The sequence below is a fragment of the Perna viridis genome, chromosome 15 (genome assembly GCF_037379345.1).
Source record: "Perna viridis isolate PV_CMFRI_1.1 ecotype Kerala chromosome 15, ASM3737934v1, whole genome shotgun sequence".
Classification (NCBI taxonomy): Eukaryota; Metazoa; Mollusca; class Bivalvia; order Mytilida; family Mytilidae; genus Perna; species Perna viridis.
Window position 1 is genome coordinate 11,895,899 of NC_142459.1, and position 16,386 is coordinate 11,912,284.

The 16,386-nt window shown below is 36.5% G+C and overlaps 1 protein-coding gene across 1 annotated transcript in view; it reads left to right on the top strand.

Moving 5' to 3' along the window:
• LOC148596939 (uncharacterized) overlaps positions 1–14,481 on the top strand; it is a 31,864-nt gene extending 17,383 nt beyond the window's left edge. Inside the window, exons 11-20 of the mRNA XM_088564348.1 lie at positions 3,086–3,242; positions 4,995–5,068; positions 5,586–5,739; positions 7,795–7,964; positions 8,191–8,302; positions 9,572–9,770; positions 11,033–11,102; positions 12,424–12,653; positions 13,192–13,327; positions 13,821–14,481. Of these exons, the coding sequence (XP_088420474.1) occupies positions 3,086–3,242; positions 4,995–5,068; positions 5,586–5,739; positions 7,795–7,964; positions 8,191–8,302; positions 9,572–9,770; positions 11,033–11,102; positions 12,424–12,653; positions 13,192–13,327; positions 13,821–13,934 (1,416 nt within the window). The 3' untranslated portion in view covers positions 13,935–14,481. The remainder of the gene's footprint in view (positions 1–3,085; positions 3,243–4,994; positions 5,069–5,585; positions 5,740–7,794; positions 7,965–8,190; positions 8,303–9,571; positions 9,771–11,032; positions 11,103–12,423; positions 12,654–13,191; positions 13,328–13,820) is intronic.
• Positions 14,482–16,386: the final 1,905 nt, after the last annotated feature.

A 16,386-nucleotide genomic window follows, 5' to 3' on the forward strand; every position in this document is an offset into this window, starting at 1 on the left:
AAAAGATATATTTGATATGGAGTTGAAACGAAGACTTCCTCTGTTCTTATTTAATTTTTTTGTCAGATCGTCATTTTAATGTGAGGGTAAATTCGACTTTTTCGAGAAGGAACGGGAAATGGGAGTTCCTCAGGGAAGTATTCTTTCTGTCATTCTCTTCAGTATTAAAATTAATAGTTTAGCCCTAGTTTTGAAGGACAATATTGACGGTTCCTTGTATGTAGACGACTTTCTGATCTGCTACAGGGGACAAAATATGAGTAATATTGAAAGGCAGTTACAACTTTGCCTCAAAAGAATTGAGAAATGGGCTTTGGAGAATGGGTTTAAGTTTTCTACATCTAAAACTGTTGGTATGCACTTTTGTCGAAAGCGAAAGCTGCATCCGGACCCAGATCTCTTTCTTTATGGTAATAAAATCAAAATAGTAGAAGAAACAGAATTCCTCGGTAAAATTACTTAAATCTAGGTGTCTTAAGGCACTAGATATTTAAAAAATGGTGTCCAGTACCGATTGGGGTGCTGATACCTCAATTTTATTATTTGTTTGTTTGTTTGTTTGTTTGTTGGGGTTTAACGTCCGAGCAGCAATATTTCAGCTATATTTAGACAATGAACATGAAATTGATGATAAAATGAACATAAAATGAAAAAAAAAGACGGGTCACAAGGATGATAGGGTCAACAAACTTTAATTACCACTGACAAAAGGGGGGATGGGCAAGGTCGGGCAATTTAGCCTCCTGTGGCGGAGCTCAAAGGTTCCTATCGAATACCACAGCAGGGTTCTTTAACGTGCGATGAACGTGGCAACTTTCCCAACACGGTGCACCACTATGGTTTGCGGTCAGGTTTTCCGTATTATAGCCTGACAACCCCAACGCCAGGGGTAGCGCATTCCATCACCGGGCACACATCCCAGTTCCTCTGGGCAGAGCGCCTAGCCCCTGGCTAGGTTTCTGAGCACTTTTTAGTCGCCTTTTACCACAAGCTTAGCGCTGTTGCAGGCCTATTCTTTTAACACCCCGACCTGCACGGGGCTCAATTTTATTAAATTTATATAGATCTTTGGTTAGGTCTAAACTTGATTATGGATCTATTGTTTATGGTTCCGCCAAAAAATCTTACCTTAAAATTTTAGACGCTGTTCACCACCAGGGGTTGCGACTTTGCCTTGTTGCCTTCAGAACCTCTCCTATTGAGAGCCTTTATGCCGAGGCAAATGAACCATCCCTTGGAGACAGACGTTTGAAATTAGGTCTTCAATATGTAAGTAAACTTATGGCCTACCCAGATAGCTCTGCCTACGACTGTGTCATTAATCCTATTTATGTCGACATTTATCGAAAACATGAAAGCAAAACCCCTCCTTTTGGAATTCGAATAAAACCTCATTTGAAAGCAATTCATCTGGAGACCAATGAAGTGACACCTGTTGTTACTTCGAAATGCCCTCCATGGGAGCTTCCACACCCTTCTTTCATTTTTGATCTGCGTGAATATAAAAAGTCCGATACCAATCCTTTATTTTTACAACAAAAAATTTCTGAAATTAAAGCAAACTATCCAGATTTTTCGAGGTGTATACAGATGGCTCAAAAAATGGCGATATCGTTGCATGTGGTGCTGTCCATGGTGATAGAACTGTAACTGAACGGTTGTCATCAAGCGCTTCCATATTCACAGCTGAAGCTCGAGCCATATTGTTAACACTTAAATTGATTACTCAATCTAATCTGTCACAGTTTATTATTTGTTCTGACTCTTTGAGCTGTCTTTTGGCAATTAAGAATCACAAACTGAAAAACACCCATATCTTACAAATTTTATATTATATTCATCGACTTCGGGAATTTGATATATAGATTGTTTTTCTCTGGGTACCCAGTCATGTTGGTATTCAGGGGAATTCAGTTGTAGACAGGGTTGCCAAGAAGGCATTAAATGAAATAATAAAGGACGTTAGTTTGCCATACACCGATTTTAAACCTTTAATAAGGAAATATATTTTAAAGATGTGGCAGGACCGATGGGACGGTCTTGAACATAACAAACTCGATTCCATAAAACCCGATCTAGGCGTTCATCAATCCGGGTCGGGCAATTGCAAAGAGCAAGTGGTCATGACTAGATGCCGCATTGGACATTCTAGATTTACACATGGCCATTTGCTTGTTGGTGATCCTCCACCTGAGTGTATCCCATGTGATTGCCCTTTCTCTATCAAACATGTTCTTCTAGATTGTGTGGATTTTGCCAACACCAGGCAAATTATTTTGACTGCGCCAATATGTTTGATTTGTTCAAGACCGTTTCATCTAAAAACATTACCGATTTCTTGCGGGACATCGGTTTATTTAATAAAATCTAAATTAGATACCTTCCTTGATTTTTCAATATTTTAAATGTTTTATCGAAGTTATGTTTCTATATGTATTTTATGTCTTAGGTTCACCTTTTATGTGCATTTTTATATGTAAATAGCTGTTTGTTTTAATTTCATTATTTTATGAAGAGACTTTGATCTTGCTTTTAATATTTCCATTTCATTCAATGTTTTGCCGTGATATGGCCCTAGTCGCCGAAACGGCATTAAAAGATAACAATCAATCAATCGTGTACTTTCTGTTTTACTTTTCTGTACGTTTTGCTCTACGTGTGTTGCATTTTTTGTTACCAGCTATATTTTGTCCAAGGATTTCCGCTCATTTTTAACTTCTATACAGTGTATTACTACTAATTTTTAACCAAAGTGCACGTTCAAAAGTATTATGATATACATATTGACCGGTTAATAAAAATCCACAAGTTTTCGATACGAATCCTTTATATTATTTCATTAGTCAGTGATTAACTGATGCTTAATAAAGGAGTTATTTTGTATCTTGTATACTGAATTAATGTTTACTTTCACCTCACATTTTATAATTTTCTTGGAAAAAAAGAATTATACAGGTAAGCTTTGAACATGGACTGAATCATTGGACTAACACATGTATATTTATCATTTACACACCTTTATACAATGGTGATACATGTATTGATTAGACTGCCTCAAGTGGCTTCTCGTAAATCTATATCCCAGGGTATATTTCCATCCAGTGAAGTTATGATACAGTCTTTCCCTTTTCCGTCATCAGTCCTTGACTACTATATAACTGTGGACAGTACAGTTACGGTGCTGAAGACCAGTGTATCAGGTACTGCTACTGAAAATGACGTGAGCTTGTTTTATCCCGATGGTAGGTATTCTAGAAAATATAATACATTATTTTTGTTTACAAAGTGGGGGCATACTATGATTAGAGTATCAGTCCTTACGTCCGTTCTCACAATCTTTCTTCCGTTATGCCGATTTGGACCCATTTCTGATCCATGACTTCTCCTACACCACAAAATGCAATTTGATGAAACTTTAATAGGATCTTTTTTACATATTTCTATAAATCAATTTGGAGTTTTACATAGCAATAATTTGACTTTCCCAAATATGAATATTTTGACGTGAAGTACCCATCTCCTATTACTCCTCCTACACCCACCTCTGAATGGACCTTTTTTATAGAATCGGTATTTAGCATTACACATATGAATGGTCTAATAAATATTGTTTGTAAGTCTCACATCAGTAAACATAGACTTTATCATTCCCTGGCGTGGGGTACCAATTCTTAATCCAGTTACTCAATCTACACTTATTCCAACCTTAACTAGACCAAACTTGATACCCCACTGCCCCATTCAACACCATGCATATTTCGACCTCCATATTGATATTGCAAACGGGGACATATAATATAGTTTCTGTGGAAGTTTCCATACAGTGGTACATAAGGAGTAACGGGTAGGTGACAAGTCCTCCACTTTGAAACGGAATGAAATTCTGACAGACACCCCAATCACAAAATGCTGTGCTACTGGAGTATAATACGTATTATAACGTTAAAACAACGGGAATAATATATCTTAATTTTTACTTTAAATAATCAGAAATTAAATCAGGATGATTGTTTTTAACTTTTGACCAAGTTTTGCTCAGTTCATGAAGCATTATTTACCTCAAAGTTGTGTTTTGTTTTTTTTTTTTTTGTTGGGGTGTAACGTCACTGATCTTGAATGGTTAGTATATATGTATGTATCTTGGGGTTTAACGTCCGAGCAGCAAAATTTCAGCTATATTCAGACAATGAACATGAAGTGGATGATAAAATGAACATGAAATGAAAAAAAAGGATGGGTCACAAGGATAATAGGGTCGACAAATTTTGATTGCCACTGGAAAAAGGGGGATGGGTAAGATCGGGCAATTTAGCCTCCTGTGGCGGAGCGCAAAGGTTTCTACTCAAAGTTGGTTATTTCGCATAACTGGGTCAACGATTAAAAATAAACTGTAAATAGTTTCATTTCAAATGTTAATTTTCAAGAAGCAATTACAAATGTAAACCAAAAGGTTTCTTCACATTAATAACAGGTATGGTTTTAGTGTTCCTTTCTACTAACCAACTGGGATGTGTGCCCCAGGTGGTGGAATGGGGTACCCCTGGCATGTTACATGCTGGGGTTGTCAGGTTATAATACAGAAAACCTGACCGCAAACCATAGTGATGCACCGTGTGGGGAAAGATGCCACGTTCCTCCAACTGTAAAGAACCCTGCTGTGGTATTCGATAGGAGTAGGAACCTTTACGCTCCGCCACAGGAGGCTAAATTACCCGACCTTTCCCATCTTTCCTTTTTCCAGTGGCAATCAAAATTTGTCGACCCTATTATCCTTGTGACCCATCCTTTTTTTTCATTTCATGTTCATTTTATCATCCATTTCATGTTCATTGTCTGAATATAGCTGAAATATTGCTGCTCGGACGTTAAACCCCAACATACATACATATATACTAACCATTCAAGATCAGTCCTACACTCGGAATAAGTTATTCATTGTATTTGTTACACTACATATTTTGATAAGAATAATGTTATGGTAAGTGTCATTTAAGGCACGGAAGAGGATTACAGTTCTGGAAAGTCTACACGGATACTGTCCTCAGGAGAACTCGTCTTGTCAGTACAGGTAACACTTACTCGAAGGTAGTATCATATTATCATTTGCACAAGCACTTTCATGATAAAGCAAGCACCTATGCTACAAATTGTATCTGTATGTCTTATTGTCCTGCACACTTTATTACTGACGTAATCTTGAATGAACATTATCCAGTGTTGACAATAATGTTTTGTATTTTACAAACTAATTATAAATAATAAATTTTCGAAAACTAGAAATACTTTATATGCGCGTTTGATAAACGTGTTCACAGAACGTTTTTTATCAAGGTCATATTATGTCACACACAATAAAATCGGCACAACTTACAGACTTTTGACCTATTGAAAGCTTTATGAATTATTGCACTGCTTTAAACAAATACTCTTGACATTTAGCTTTATTGACTTGCTATATGTTCTCCTATGATATTCTTTAGTTTAGTAATGATATCTGAATAACATGTTCATATCTCTAACATCGAGTAAATGAGTATTTTATTGAATACATGTATATGTGATTAAAACGTGCATATTTTTTGTAGAACCCACAATCTGGAAAAATTAGACTTCACCGGAACGTTAATGGTGCTTGGACGGTAAATGTTACAGCACAAAGTAAACTTAAAGTAGAAGTGGAAATGCTTGACCAAGTGGGAAATGGTGATTTAGTAACGTTACACGGAAATCCTGTTGCAGGTATGCGGAAAATAGTTTGAATGATTAGCCTCCTCAAAAGGTCAAATGCTACCTGTCAAATATGACAAAGACGACAGTGAAAACGCAAGCATAAAACAAGATTCTCAAATTGGATAAATGCTAGTTGGTTATATTCCAACCTAGCGTACACATCATCTATGCATGCAGGTACAATTGAAGCAATCCCGACACTTAATCCAAGCGTCAAGAATATACACCAATTTATTTTTATTTACCTCCATCCCATCTTGAAAAGTAGTTCCCTTAACAGATCTCTATGACAATCAGTTTGGTCAAAGCTTGCTGTAATATCATGGCGTAATTTTGGTTTGAAGGCATGATACAGACGACACGCTTAAATGTTTGATACTACCTAAATCCATATCCAGAAAAAAAAATATTCACCACTCAATGAATTTCTACGAAAACTAAACCATCAAAATTATTAAGGCGACCATAACGTCTTTGAAGTCCACAGTAATGTGAATGCCGTATCTTGTCAATAATATATGGATTACCAACGGTTTGTTTGTTTGTTTGTTGGGGTTTAACGTCCGAGCAGCAATATTTCAGCTATATTCAGACAATGAACATGAAATGGATGATAAAATGAACATGAAATGAAAAAAAAGGATGGGTCACAAGGATAATAGGGTCGACAAATTTTGATTGCCACTAGAAAAAGGGGAATGGGTAAGGTCAGGCAATTTAGCCTCCTGTGGCGGAGCGCAAAGGTTCCTACTCCTATCGAATACCACAGTAGGGTTCTTTAACGTGCGAGGAACGTGGCATCTTTCCCAACACGGTGCACCACTATGGTTTGCGGTCAGGTTTTCCGTATTATAGCCTGACAACCTCAGCATGTAACACGCCAGGGGTACCCCATTCAACCACCTGGGGCACACATCCCAGTTGCTCTGTGGGCAGAGCGCCTAGCCCCCGGCTAGGTTTCTGAGCACTATTTAGTCGCCTTATACGACAAGCTTAGCGCTGCTGCAAGCCTATTCTTTTAACACCCGGACCTGCACGGGGAGATTACCAACGGATGGAACAATCAAATTTATTATGTATTATGATTAAATTGGCATTTTATTGGATGTAACCTATCATGCTTAAAAATCAACATTTACTATATCAGATTTTAAAATTTGTTGTACACAGAAAAATGTGCTTAAAAAGTGAAAGCTCCAAAATGCAACAGCAGTTATATGCAGAATTATAAACGCTAAGATAAAATATACCCATAAGATTGTAGTGTCATGTTCAGCAAATAAAAGTACTGAATTAAAAAAAGATATTAAGATTTAAAATATACGTGCTTCGTATATGCATTATAAGTGATTGTTTTAACTGCATATCGTTTCCCTTTATATGAATGCAAATACCTGATATCACACCTCTAGACATATATCGCATACCATATATCCACTTCTACACGGAACGCCCCGTGCAGGTCCGGGTGTTAAAAGAATAGGCCTGCAGCAGCGCTAAGCTTGTCGTATAAGGCGACTAAATAGTGCTCAGAACCCTAGCCATGGGCTAGGCGCTCTGCCCACAGAGCAACTGGGATGTGTGCCCCAAGTGGTGGAATGGGGTACCCCTGGCGTGTTGCATGCTGGTGTTGTCAGGCTATAATACGGAAAACCTGACCACAAACCATAGTGGTGCACCGTGTTGGGAAAGATGCCACGTTCCTCGCACGTTAAAGAACCCTACTGTGGTATTTTCCCGGAGTAGATACCATAGGGCTCCGCCACAGGAGGCTAAATTGCCCGACCCTACCCACCTTTTCCTATTTCCAGTGGAAATCAAAATTTGTCAACCCATTGTTCTTGTGTCCCATCTCTTTTTCACTTCCTCATCATTTCATGTTCATTTTATCCTCAATTTCATGTTCATCGTCTGAATGTAGCTGAAATATTGCTGCTCGGACGTTAAACCCCAACCAACAAACCCACAAATACATGTAATATTCTGTTGATATTATTGCTAAAGATTATGACATGTACATGTAATATTCTGTTTATATTATTATAATGGCGTTTCATTATACAGGTAGAAACTACACTATATCGGTTAGTGTATATAACCTTGGAATCAACGGTACATGTGAGACCATCGACGTTATAGATACTGATGGAAACATGATCTCGACATACAACTCTAGCCAATTAAGACGTGATCTAGATACTCTATGTGCAGCATCTGTAGCTCTGCCAACTAATGTATGTTTGCATTTGTGGACTTATTTTCGCGTATTCTGACAATTTCATAGCCTATCACTTCCATGTTCTTAATTACACTGAGATAACTATACGTGCATACAGAACATCTACTCACCAGTGACTGATTCTTTATCATACGCTTATAAAATGTATATTTCATTAAACGTGGAATACAGACTTGGTTTCATTGATAAAAATTGATATAATGATATATGTTCCTTAACAGGAGTTTCAGATTAGACTTGCTGGAATAGATGACACAGGACGTACATTTTTAAGACAGCTATCAACTATTTACAAACCAACTAACGTAGAACTTAGTATCAAAGCGTCAACGGGTATGTAGTTGTAAGTTAATAAAAATACATAAAACACTGATTAAATACATGTGATCATGTTATTTATTTTGCTTTTGGCGAATATTGTGTTTTAACGGTTTTTTTTCTTTTTCTGTCGTTCCTACCTGTCGAGGCAAATAGAAAGCTGAAAATTTCAAAAAAGTCCCGTCGTCGCGTATATTTGTTTGTTGGGGTTTAACGTCCGAGCAGCAATATTTCAGCTATATTCAGACGATGAACATGAAATTGATGATAAAATGAACATGAAATGATGATGAAATGAAAAAGGGATGGGACACAAGAACAATGGTGTCGACAAATTTTGATTGTCACTGGAAATAGGGAGAAGGGGGTAGGGTCGGACAATTTAGCCTCCTGTGGCGGAGCCCTATGGTACCTACTCCGGGAAAATACCACAGTAGTGTTCTTTAAAGTGCGAGGAACGTGGCATCTTCCCAACACGGTGCACCACTATGGTTTGCGGTCAGGTTTTCCGTATTATAGCCTGACAACACCAGCATGTAACACGCCAGGGGTACCCCATTCCACTACCTGGGGCACACATCCCAGTTGCTCTGTGGGCAGAGCGCCTAGCCCCCGGCTAGGTTTCTGAGCACTATTTAGCCGCCTTTTACGACAAACTTAGCGCTGCTGCAGGCCTATTCTCTTAACACCCGGACCTGCACGGGGCCCGTCGTCGTGTAACAAACATATGTGGATATATTTTATGTGCAATGTGTTACCTCTCTTGAATTATGTCTTAAACTGACAGGACAGCGATCTTATAGTTACAATTTAAGAGCAATTTACGGCACGATTTAGAACGATTTAAGAGTAAATTGTGCCCTATATCTATATTCTACCTGATCATATAACATTTAATTTATTTATAACGCTGTTTAGACAGAATGAACTGTAACTCTCCGATTTGCCTTATGTTCAAAATATATAGATATGTTTTATTACGGTTGGTGGCATACTTAAATATTTGTATCTTGATCGACTGGTCAGTCATAAATATACAACTGAATGTTATTTCTGATATTTGTGTCAAAACGATTCCTGACCAAAACATTTCTTATCCCTGAACATTAGTTTTCCAATTTTCCAAGTTAACAGGACTGTAGAGAGATTAGAAATAATCTCAACTGTATGTTTATTCATGTACCGATATGATTTGATTAAAGTTAAGGAAAATTGTATTGTACCGTAACATAGATTCCTTAATTTGAAACATGGACTAATATAGAACTTTCTGTTCTTTACCAGATGACCTCGTTGTTGGTAGAGAGAGGGTGGTACAGTACATAGTGGCAAACATTGGAACGATATTAGAAACGTTCAAAGTACAGATTACAGTATCAAATGGGTATATACAAGGCCTCTCTACTCAACAAGTGGAAGTGGAAGCTGGGGCAGCGGGGAATGGTTCGTTTATTCTGAAGGCCTCATCGCCGTTAGTTATTTTGTAAGTAATACAGTTGCTTTCCTTATGCTTTATTACATGAACACCGCCACACGAAGTGCCGAGATGATATGTGATACCATATGGGAAGTTACGTGTCCGTCCGTTTGTTTATCCGTACCACGTTTCCAGGTCATAAAATGAGAACGGACCGATGAAATTTATATTTTAAACTATAAGCAGTTTTGAGGAGGTAGACCTAGGGTAAGGGTGGTATGTTTGTATTAGTATTATATTCAATTTCAACAAAGCCTCACAAGCTTTTGAAGCAGCATAAAATGAATTCAAGTTAATTAGATGCATACATAGGATTGATGTAAAATGCTGAATACAAAGGTTCCAACGATTTTTTGTGTCCCTTACCCTAGGTCTACCTCCTTAAAATACCATTAAATACGTGTTTAGTTCATATATCAACAAAATCACGAGTTTTCCAAGTTAGACTTGGTGTCATTTGATTGCCATGTCGGATTTGTTGTTGAATGTTATATATTGTCTAGTTTAAATATAATCTAGGATTTTCGCTTACAATTCGTCAGTGTTGTGTAAAAATCTTGCATAATATTGCTTTTAATATTCCATTTAGATATAAGAAAAAATAGTAATTCAATCTATGCAAACGAGGGAAGACCCCATGATCAACAAGAATCACAAAAAAAAATAATAAAATTGGCTATCATTAGAAAGGTCATGCACTGCTTTCGCGATGCTACGTAATCACTTAATATTTCATATAATCATTTCGAAAAGAAAAGAATATATTGATTTTTATTTATTCCTTGACTCATCAGATGCCATTATCTTTCTAATAATATTTGTTTCCTTTTTTATAACGTTATACGGACCGGAAGTAAAATATATTGACTGCATCACTTCCAAATTAAGATTGTGACGTGATAATTTAAAGAAAAAAGTTGAATGTTTTTTTCTCTTTCTTCCACGCAAATGATCAAAATTATTTTACATTTGAAAAGTGTAATATAGCAAATATTCCATGATACTTGTCAAATTGTAATATCATATATGGACCGTTTTGTCGACCAAAAAGTTTCCAATGAACCGAAACGTGTAGTTCATTTTTTTTCTTTTGATTTGGGGGGGGGACCAATCGGATTGCATATTGTCATATGACCCTGAGCATCGTGAACTAGTTCCTAAACATAACTTCAATAGAATTGTGTATCCGTGTTTATTTACCCTTCTTAACATCAATATTACTTTATTGCTCTTCTTTTCTCAGAAAAAAATATTATCTTGTTTAACAGGTCTTACACTATTTCGGTGTCACAAACATTAAAAGCTGAAGTACAGCAATCCATATCAAGAAAGTTATTTGTAAGTATAAAATGTACATTTGTTACAAGTGGTATATTTGTCTTCCAATATTTATTTCCATGCGCAAAATGTCCATTTTCTGCCAATACGAACCCCTTGCAGGTCCGGGTGTTAAAAGAATAGGCCTGCAGCAGCGCTAAGCTTGTCGTAAAAGGCGACTAAATAGTGCTCAGAAACCTAGCTGGGGGCTAGGTGCTCTGCCCACAGAGCAACTGGGATGTGTGCCCCAGGTGGTGGAATGGGGTACCCCTGGCGTGTTACATGCTGTGGTTGTCAGGCTATAATACGGAAAACCTGACCGCAAACCATAGTGGTGCACCGTGTTGGGAAAGATGCCACGTTTCTCGCACGTTAAAGAACCCTGCTGTGGTATTCGATAGGAGTAGGAACCTTTGCGCTCCGCAACAGGAGGCTAAATTGCCCGATCTTACCCATCCCCCCTTTTTCCAGTGGCAATCAAACTTTGTCGACCCTATTATCCTTGTGACCCATCCCTTTTTTTTTTTTTTTTTTTCTTTTACATTCCATGTTCATTTTATTATCCATTTCATGTTCATTGTCTGAATATAGCTGAAATATTGCTGCTCGGACGTTATACCCCAACAAACAAACAAACTGCCAATACGAAATTAACACGCAAGTTCTACTTTTTTCGCGCAGTGCAGGTCCGGGTGTTGAAAGAATAGGCCTGCAGCAGCGCTAAGCTTGTCGTAAAAGGCGACTAAATAGTGCTCAGAACCTTAGCCGGGGGGCTAGGGCGCTCTGCCCACAGAGCAACTGGGATGTGTGCCCCAGGTGGTGGAATGGGGTACCCCTGGGGTGTTACATGCTGGGGTGTCAGACTATAATACGGAAAACCTGACTGCAAACCATAGTGGTGCACCGTGTTGGGAAAGATGCCACGTTCCTCGCACGTTAAAGAACCCTGCTGTGGTATTCTCCCGGAGTAGGAACCATAGGACTCCGCCACAGGAGGCTAAATTGCCCGACCCTACCCGCCTCTCCCTATTTGCAGTGGCAATCAAAATTTGTCGGCCCCATTGTCCTTGTGTCCCATCTCTTTTTCATTTCATCATCGTTTAATGTGCATTTTATCATCAATTTCATGTTCATCGTCTGAATATAGCTGAAATATTGCTGCTCGGACGTTAAACCCAAACAAATAAGCTAATTTATAACTTTAGAAGATTAATTTGACTCTTGGTTGTCTGATTCCTCTTGTTTTGTTCATCATTTTCATTCCTGTAAATTATTTCATGCGAGATGGTTTTGTGCAGCTTTGATAATTTGGTCCCTCGTGCATAAACAATACATATTTCAGGTTACCAACATAGAGAGGCCAGATTGCACATTAATATCAACAATTGGTGTTTGTAAAGTTGAGTCGTTAAATACAGCAAATTGTTCTAGGGATAAGTGGTCAGCGGAAGCGGAAGTAACGTTTTCTGGAACAATATTAAAAAGTATAACATCATCTGTAGGACAGGCTGTAAAACTCACCCACAAGAACATGACTGAATTGGCAAGTGGCCCTCTTCAAATTAATATAAGGTATTATACTTGTAATATCTGATTCTAAACACATATTATTATTATGAAAAGTAATATTCAAGCTAATTGTACACATTTTAACACTGTTCCAGTGATTACTACTTATCGTGATTACATTTAAATCAAGTTCAATAACCAATACAAAATACATGATGTTTTGTTTTCATTTGTTTCCTTTTTTTCCAATATCAGTCAAATGAAATGAAGCTTCAAAATTCATTGTAAATAAATGTACATATATATTAAGAAACAAAACTTGGTTGAAAATTTCTAAGTGGCAAACTATCAGTTTTGTTTTAAATTAGTCTGCCTCCATGTACCATGAGTTAACTATATTTTTTTCAAAAGTTGCCTTACCGATAGGCAATACATTTGCTAAATGTCGAAAGTAATTGCCATAGCGGTGAAATACTTCTTATTAGGCTATATGACAGATGCAATAACATTTATATCATGGACATGAAAGTTTTATTTATATACGCTGCATTCTAGTAAAATGTTATAATTTTTATGTTTGAACTGGTATATTTCCTTTCAGTGGTGACTGTTGCTCTCCACATTTACAGATAAGTGCAGTGGATCTAGATGGTTTTATATCCCAGTGTGATCTATCATTTTCTGATGGTGGATCAGTTCAGTCTGTTGAAGTCGTTTCAAAACCGATCGATCAAAAGGTACGATTATTGCACTGCTCAGTCTCTAAGTTTAAAGACTAAGTATAAAGGTAATTTTCAAATGAAATTGATATCAACATTTGAACTATAGAAATAGGGCCTAATGTCAAAATTTAGATTTTCTACAAATAAGCAGGTTTTCCTCATATTTCGTAATACTTATTCGAGATTATAGTTCAGAAGTAATTTAAGGAAATCCCTTAACTGTGACATTTTTTTTTAAATGAAATCCAGCCTTATTTCTACAGATTGAAGATTACACCAAAACATTAACTTTCAAGGTATACAATCAAATGGTATTATTCCAATTTTTTTGACATTTTGTATAATACACTGAATACATTATGCACTAATAAACTGCATACCATATCATTTCAGAGACAAACGAATCCCAGTTTTTACAATTTCTAACACAATGGAGTTTTATGTTTAATTAGATTGGAGTTTGATTCTTAATCTGATGTTAACTTTAATTTTGTGTCTTTTATTTCAGAACAAACAATACCTCATCCTAGTGGTGGTTATGTGTTCATGTGTTCTTGTGGTGTTCGTGATTATTTTATCAGTGGTACTGCGACAGTATCATATAAACACCAGAATTATATAACGTTGAAAAAGTTGAAACGAAACCGGATGATATCAAAATACGACATTTTGACACTAAATACTTGTATAAAAACCCTCTTAAATAATAAATTATGTTATATTAATAAACTTTCATATATTTTGACAAGATACCACGAATAACATATATTCATTTAAAATGTAAAAACTACTTTTGGAATAAATGACAATTGTTTGAACAAGGATTACTTTAAAATCTATTCAAAAAGACTATCGCAGTATTTGTTTTGTTTTGATAAAGACTATCGCAGTAGTTATTATGATTGGATGAAGACTATCGCAGTAGTTGTGTTGTTTTCATTTCATGAGGACTATAGCGGTTGTTTTTTGTTTTTGTTTTTTTTTTTTTGCAATGCCATGAGTTTACCTTATCATATTAGGCATTTTAGTAATAAAGAGAAAAAGATAACTAAATCATCTGTTCGTATAAAAATGGTTTTATATTTAAGTTATTGGTTTTATATTTAAGTTATTCTTCATAGTTGATTATTACTTTAGTATTAAAAAATAAATAAACTTTTTTTTCTTTGGTTTTTTTTCTTTTTTTTGGGGGGGGGGGTGTGGGGGTAAAACTGCAGACTTATATTAAAGTTGGTTGTTTTACTGATTTCCTAAAACAATTATGTTCTTTGTTGAGTAAATCGACGTCTTTGATATTAGATTTCACAGAACCGTAGTTGAGTCTTTATATATTTCCTTTATTTCGCATGCGGACTTACTAGTAATGTAGTTCATGATTCATTTTAATAAACTATTTAATTCTAATTCGAAAATACCCCGAATCCCGTTGTACAGAAAGTTAACACCATTTATGTACTGTACTATCGGTTCAAAACGAAACATTATGTGTGTTTGTTTGTTGGGGTTTAACGTCCGAGCAGCAATATTTCAGCTATATTCAGACGATGAACATGAAATTGAGGATAAAATGAACATGAAAATGTGATGAAATGAAAAAGGGATGAGACAGAAGGACATTGGGGTCGACAAATTTTGATTGCCACTGCAAATAGGGAGAGGTGGGTAGGGTCGGGCAATTTAGCCTCCTGTGGCGGAGCCCTATTATTCCTACTCCGGGAGAATACCACAGTAGGGTTCTTTAACGTGCGAGGAACGTGGCATCTTTCCCAACACGGTGCACCACTATGGTTTGCGGTCAGATTTTCCGTATTATAGCCTGACAACCCCAGCATGTAACAAGCCAGGGGTACCCCATTCAACCACCTGGGGCACACATCCCAGTTACTGTGGGCAGAGCGCCCTAGCCCCCGGCTAAGGTTCTGAGCACTATTTAGTCGCCTTTTACGACAAGCTTAGCGCTGCTGCATGCCTATTTTTTTAACACCCGGACCTACACGAGTAAACGAAACATTAAAATTTCAATTGACAACACAAATGTAGATGATGTCACACTATTTAAAATATGACAATCAATTACACTGCTTATAAACACACTGTACAATGCTAAAGGTGAGAAAATATGGGGCCCTTTAATTTTCTCTACTGGTTTTTGACAGATATTTCAATTGTTAAAAAAAACAAATATATTTGTATGGTATAACGTATTGAATGATGAGACATTGATATTGTCGTTTTTTTACGACAAGCTTAGCGCTGCTGCAGGCCTATTCTTTTGACACCCGGACCTGCACGGGTCTTGTCCAAGACCTCATGAACAACAATTACACTACACGAATATCACAACAGAACTTCAATTGTATGTCATTTGAAAGGTCATGCTACGCATTGAATATACTTTTCTTTTTTAAAAATTTTTATGATCATTTTGGAAGAAGGAAAATATAGATTTTAATAATTTGATGCAATTCATTTGGTAATATTATACTTCTACGATTTTCATTTTTATTTGTTTCCTTTCTTAGATATATCTGCGAGTCCATATAGTGTTATATGGACCAGAAGTAAATTATATTGACTGCATTGCTTTCAAACTTAGAATGTGAAGTCCTAATTTTAAAAGCAGTCTTTTTTTTTTAAACAAATCTACATTGGAAAGGTACAACATAACAAATAATGCATGATACTTTGGGTCAAATTGTAATACATGGACCGATTGGTCTCCCCAAAAAATATAATGTACGGAGGCGTATAGTTTTTTTTTATATTTTTTATTGTTCCTTTGGACGAATATTCCGTTCTGGCGGCTACAAGTCGCAACCCTGATTCTTACTAAAATGTTTACAACACTGTCATTGTGCTAACATATTTTTACATCAGATTGCATTGGAATGTTGTAAACGTTGTACAGATTTTGGTCACTCTATCTGAAATGTGTTATGACGTGTCTGTTCATCTTTTAAAGTCTTTTATGTTTGGCCAGTCGTGCATTAACAATATATATTTCAGAAAAAACAAAAACAAAAAACAAAAAAAAAAAACAAAAGCCAGATTGCACATTACTTTCAATTATTGGT